The sequence below is a fragment of the Pongo pygmaeus genome, chromosome X, assembly GCF_028885625.2.
Source record: "Pongo pygmaeus isolate AG05252 chromosome X, NHGRI_mPonPyg2-v2.0_pri, whole genome shotgun sequence".
In the NCBI taxonomy this organism is placed as follows: Eukaryota; Metazoa; Chordata; class Mammalia; order Primates; family Hominidae; genus Pongo; species Pongo pygmaeus.
The window spans coordinates 105,657,335-105,663,334 of record NC_072396.2 but is presented as its reverse complement, the minus strand read 5'-3'; the positions used below and the strand labels follow the sequence as shown (position 1 = coordinate 105,663,334).

The following is a 6,000-nucleotide window of genomic DNA, read 5'->3' as shown; positions in this document are numbered from 1 at the left end:
GCTCTCAAATCCTTATTTGCAGCCTGTTCATCTCCTCTGAGCACCAGATCAATACATTCAAATGACAATAGGATATCCCCATCTGAGTGTCACACAGGTACATCAAACTGAATTTATTTTAAAGGAATTAATCCTCCCCACTCCATCTCCCCACAAATCTTTCTCTCTCTCACCTAACAATAGGAACAAGAAAAAATGTTAGTTCACTTTTCCATCACCCCACCTTTAAAACTGGTGTTAAATGAGTTTCTACACATGCATGATTTGGTAGGCTTACCATACCCAGCAACTTTAAGCCAACCTGGTTTTGTCTCTACTACAAACATTACAGTACATACAGGGAAACCTGGGTATAAAACCAGGTAAGTGAATAGAGGATTTTACCCTTTCCTGGCCTCATATATAAAGCAGGATAACATCCCCCAAACAACTAGAAATATATTGCAGAGGCTGGTGTGATCATGTCTGAGGAAACACTGTGGATTTTTAGGAAAGAAAGAAAACTCTACTCCTGTGAGAAATTATTTTAACAGTTGCCTTGCAGGAATGACAGAACTTTACACAGTAGTCACTTAATAAATGTTAACCTTTATTGTTACTATTATTTATTAAATGACACTAAAACATCACAGAATGTCCCAGCAAAACAAAAGTCAACCAAAAAACTATCAACCCTGCATTCTAGGTAATTAAGGGTGCTCAATTTTCTTAATTAACTACTATGTGCCAGAACATTGTAAGTACTTTGCATATATTACCTCATTGAATCCTCACAATAAGCCTTATCTTCACCATTTATCTATCATTTCAGAGAAGAAACTTCAACCTACCTCATTTTTAATCTAAATATTTCTTCCATTCAGTATGTGTTCCAATCAATCACTTGTTTCATTCCCAACACTTTTCTTTTTCAAAAACTTCCTAAAAATCAATACCCATTTTAGATAAATAAAAACACATAGATGAATAAAAAGTAAAAAAGTAAAGATCACTCATTATTCTGCTACCCAAAGATAACTACTGTTTCTATCTGGATATCTATAACTCCAGTTTTTAGTGTCCTTTTAAACATATGTTTTATTATCTCAAAAAATGGAACTATACTTCAAATACTTCTATCTACCCTTTTTTTCTTTCTCACTTCACAATGCATAATGAATAGCTTTTCCTGGCAATATAGATTTCCATCAGCATACTTATAACATCCTACTGTGTGAACATTCCTTACTTTATAACCAATCCAATGTGCTAGATACTTAAATTGTTTCCAATTTTTACTAGCTTAGACAGTGCTGGGATGAACAGCCTTGTACATACAATCTTTGGGCAATTATTCAATTACTTCCTTAGGACAAAGGGTTTACATAGTTTAAGGCTTATATCTGTATTACCAAATGGCCACCACTAGGGTGTGAAAGGCTCCATTTTGCCACACCCTCATTGACATTACTCAGTAATAGAGACTTTCATATGGACCCCAATTATTTTCTAGTAAAAAAAGATTTAGTGGCTCTGGGTGTTCAATGGGATAATATTCAAACAACTCTCCACAACTGGCTTCACCCAGCTTTCCAAAATTATCTACTCCCACTCTCCACACTCTCCACTCTAAGCAGAATGATCTCCTGTCATAGGAAGAGGGTTCCTACTTCCATGCCTTTCTCACACCATGCCCCCCTCATCTTGTCTCATGGAATTCCCTAACCACCCTACCCCATTCAGGACTCATTTTCAATTGCCACCTCCTCCGTGAAGCTTTAGCCGACTAGCACATCCCACAGAAGCTTTTGCCTCCTCTGTGCTCTCAGAGGGAACATCTGACAATGAGTACATGCTTCAGATATTCTGTTATCTTTTGGTTTGTATGTTTCTTATCTCTCCAACTAGATTATAAACTGAAGGACAGGGATGGTTTCTTTCTTTCTTCTTTTTTTTCTTTCCAGCATTAACATACAATTTTATTGATGATACACAAATTAAATCAATGAAAATGACAGAAGGGAGCTTACTTATGATGAATTGGTTCACTGTCACTTATGCAGAAGAAATAGCAAAATATTTCAATCTAGGCAGCGAGATAAAAAGCAACAAACATGTTTTCAGAACAAGTAGTGATATTCATTCATCCATCTTAAACCTAAAGACCAACTCGGTTAAATATCAGCATTGATGATACAATATGATATTCATTATTCAAAACTGGCAGCTGAAAGGATTCCTTTACCATATAAACAAGGTGGAGAAAATGAATAGTTTACAATGTGTGTTGCTTCTAAATTACAAAATCAAGGTGTTATTCCTGGCTCTTTGGGAACATATGTTCAGCCAGTTTGGCCATGAATTTTCCAACTTTCACTTTCACCAAAAAATCATGGTGGCTTTCTATTCCCAGAACCTTATCAGCACACACTTGAAATTCTTTTAAAAAGAAAAAAAGTGAACCTTCACCGAATTGATTCTGAGTAGGTTCATTTTCTTCCCATTTGAAATTATCATTTATGTTCTCAAATATGACCAGAAGTTTAAGAATAACTTCTTTGTTCTCCTTCTTATTAAAGAGGGAGCCCAGTGAAGATGGTACTTGGGCCCTGAGTAGTTCCCTAGTCATGGCTGGATTTTCAGCCAAATTCAAAAGGAGTTTCAGAACCTGAAGTTTGGTTTCTTCATTTCCCGCTGAAAATAAACGAAAAAAGTCAGAAATGGAATTAGCAAGCATGTGCTGATACTCATTAGTAACAGTCATATTTGTAAGCAATCTCAGTCCAGCAAGCTGCACAGATGAGTTCAAGCGAGAAGTGATTGTGTCATCACACACTTGATTCATGTATACTTTAAGCCTGCGCTGATTTTCAGCATTCACACTCAAGTTATTCAGGACAATTAAAGCCTTTTCCTTAACTATGGGATCCCGAGTATTGAGAATCTTTGCTACAATTGGGAGACCACCCAGATCACGAATAATATCTCTATTAAATGCATAAGCAGCATTGTTACCCAGAGCAATTAAAGCTGCTTCAAGAATATAAGGCTTTTCGGACATCTCAACCAAGCAAAGAACCTTTTGTAGCTCTTGAGGGGACAAAATGGTATCATCTGAATTGGGGGAAGCCCGTTTCTGGACAGCCCGACGTGCCCGGGTAGCCCTGGCCCTTGCCCTAGCCCTAGCTCTGGTTCCAGCTTCAGTCCCAATCCGAGCCCAAGGTGGGTACCATACTATACTCTTGCTCTCATTGCTGTCATCATCATCATCAGACCAGTCATTATACCTGGCCCCAGAACAGTCCCCAGCATCATCCACATCCCCAGATCCACCCTCAGCCATTTTTTCCTTGTTCTGTTTTCTTCCCCTAGTCAGTCTATAAATGCAATAGCAGGCGCCAGCCCCAATCACCAGGCCTGCGGTCACCCAGCCTACTTTCCTGGCGTAGCCCATGCAATCGTCCCTGACAATAGCAGGGACCAAGGAATAGAGTAGTCACTCAGGCTGGGGGAGGAAGGCTGTGGGACCGGGCTCAAGCCTGTGGAGGGTGATCGTCTTCAGCCACTTCAAGGCCACAAGAGCTGATTCTGGAGGTTGACCTAGGAGTGGAAGAAGAAAATTGGGTTTGAGTTTCCCTTCTGCTTGTGTTGCCCCATGCAGGGAGTTGCACAGAGTGACAAGATAATAATAATTGAATGCTAGGTAGGAAATGTAGATTGTTGACAAAATCTCTATGCCTCTCATTTCAGCCTTTCCCTCCCCATCCCAGGTCACCCCGCCCAAAGCCTAGATAATGTCAATGGAATCCATAGACTCTGCTGGGGTCTCAGTCACCACAACCTCAGATGTCCCTAGGGACCTGACTAGAACCCTTGCACTAACCTCCTCAAGACAAGCAGTTCGCCCCTTCTTCTCTTCCCTGGTGGTGTGCCACGCCCAACAATCTTTCCAGTCTGCAGAGAGACCAGAGCCAGTGAGAACGGAGCACTTGATGGATTGACTGTTGATTCGTTGCTTTCCTGATTCACCATTCCGGTTATCAGGTTTGTTTTTAATCTCTTTATGCTATCCCAAACATGCACAGGTCTGCCCCCTCCCTAGCCTGAAATGGGAAGGAGGTAAGGAAAATAAAGCAGGATTGGAAGAGCCTGTCCAAAGTGCCGGCGATTTCTAACCCCTCCCCCATTCCAGGCAGCCCCCACGCCCACACCGACCTCTACTGATCGGAGGAAACTTCCTCCCTCGCTTCTAGCGGAGCCACCTGCTACAGCAGACCTGCAGGATGACAGATCGAAAACATGAAGAGTAAGTGCTGTTGAGAGAGGAGGATTATGAACAAACTATCCGATAGGTTTCCCTGCTGTCATTTCCCCCACTTCCCCCCAACCACAGACACACAAAGCACGCCATTTCGCCACAGTCCGGGGAGTGCAACAAACACATTCGGACTCAGACATGTACCTAGATTATTACCTTCTCTGCCTTCTCCCCACCCCCGCCGCCACCCCCGTCCCTCCTAGGGTCCCCAGATGGTCTTACCCTCAAATCGACCTTCACCGATTAGGATTAAATTCCTTCCTCTTCTTTTGCCTGGCGTTGTGCCGCAACCTACAGAAAGACTGGCCACCCGGGAGAGGCTTGGACCCACTAGACACAGAGCCATGGTCAGTAAGACACAGCCACAGGCAGAAAGACGGGAAACTGCCGCCACTGAGTGCTTGGTGGACGGACTAGTCCCCAGAACACAAAACTCTTTTCTAATTTGGAGGCCTGGTTGTCAGAGGTTTCCCACCCCTATTACCTCTCTTGAGGTTCTGCTGACATATCACGTTGCATCTCACCACCCCCACCCCCATATCCAGCCATTCCCCTCCGGCACTGTCCTGGTGGACTAGGGGCCAACACCCAGGCCACAGCTCCCTTTCCGGATTGCGGCCCTAGGCTCCCAGCAGATTCCCATTTCCCAATCTCTGAGCTCTTCCCCAAACACCCCCCAGCTCACCGTTTCGCAGCATCGAAATGGGCTGCAGGCGGGACGTATGTCTTGGAAAGCGGGCGGCGAGTGGGAGAGACGACTGAGGCGCCTCAGTACCCGCGACGGTCTCGGCCCTACGCCCTCAAGCACCCCGACTTTATGGAATCTCCCAGGTACTGACCTGCAGGGATCCGGGACAATTTCCTTCTCCTCTTCCTTTTTCCCTCCGCCCTTAGGCCCGCCCGCCCTCAGGGCAATGGGGAGCTGGTACTCAGACGGGAACAACGACCAGGACAAGAAGGACTTCTGCACACGTCAGCTCTTGGTCACGTGAGAGCTACGTCATCCACCAACTCGGGTCCCCAATTTCCCCTCCCACCAGCAGTGCGGCAGAAGAGAGCCCGCCCCCCTCCTTTCCCTCCCCCACACCAGGCCTTATTACTCTTTCTTCTTCGATAATCTCATCACCTTGTAGTTGTGTTTCCCTTCCACCGATTACCAGAAAGGGACGGCATCTTCCCCTGGGGCTACGGGCCACTTGTACTTTTATGAAAAATTGCCTCTTCCTTCCCTAGGCTCCTGGGACAGCAGCCTCTCCCTCCACCTCCCTTCCCCGGAGCTATTAAAGTCTACCATTTCCTCTGAAATCTAGTCCCAGATCTGAAAGGAACAAGCGATCAGAAAAGAAAATCTGGAATGAGAGTGTGGTTTTTACTTTCGTAATACTTTGTTATTTTTGTTCCGTCCTCCCCCACCCCCAGCCTGCATTCTTTTTATGAGAAAAAAAAATACTATAAAGCTATTTCCATTTTAGAATAAAATGAGTGGAGGCTGAAGAATGATGTTGGGTGATGGCCTCCAGAAGTCCCACATTTTCTCACTTGGTGGAGAGTGTTACACACTTCACTCAAAGCAATCTTAATGTCTTCTGGGGCCTAGCACACAGCACAGCCCTGAATGAGCTAATCAGTGTGTCTGGCAATATGTAAATCTTCTGACTAGACCAGTCTTCTGAATAGGAGAGCTGCAGACTTTCACCTGCACC

The 6,000-nt window shown here is 44.2% G+C and overlaps 1 protein-coding gene across 4 annotated transcripts; it reads right to left on the bottom strand.

Annotated features, from left to right (window-relative positions):
* Positions 1–568: 568 nt before the first annotated feature.
* On the bottom strand, positions 569–5,623 carry ARMCX3 (armadillo repeat containing X-linked 3). 4 transcript variants are annotated; one of them, XM_054472353.2, is made up of 5 exons: positions 4,983–5,623; positions 4,520–4,627; positions 4,195–4,255; positions 3,863–3,933; positions 569–3,579 (listed from the first exon to the last, which is right to left on the bottom strand). In XM_054472353.2, the coding sequence occupies exon 5, from the start codon at positions 3,431–3,433 to the stop codon at positions 2,294–2,296; it is 1,140 nt and encodes a 379-aa protein (XP_054328328.1). In that variant the 5' UTR covers positions 3,434–3,579; positions 3,863–3,933; positions 4,195–4,255; positions 4,520–4,627; positions 4,983–5,623; the 3' UTR covers positions 569–2,293. The 4 variants fall into 4 exon arrangements, with proteins under 4 accessions (XP_054328328.1, XP_054328329.1, XP_054328327.1 ...); XM_054472354.2 differs by having other exon boundaries at positions 4,520–4,599; positions 4,983–5,619; XM_054472352.1 differs by having other exon boundaries at positions 5,137–5,306.
* Positions 5,624–6,000: the final 377 nt, after the last annotated feature.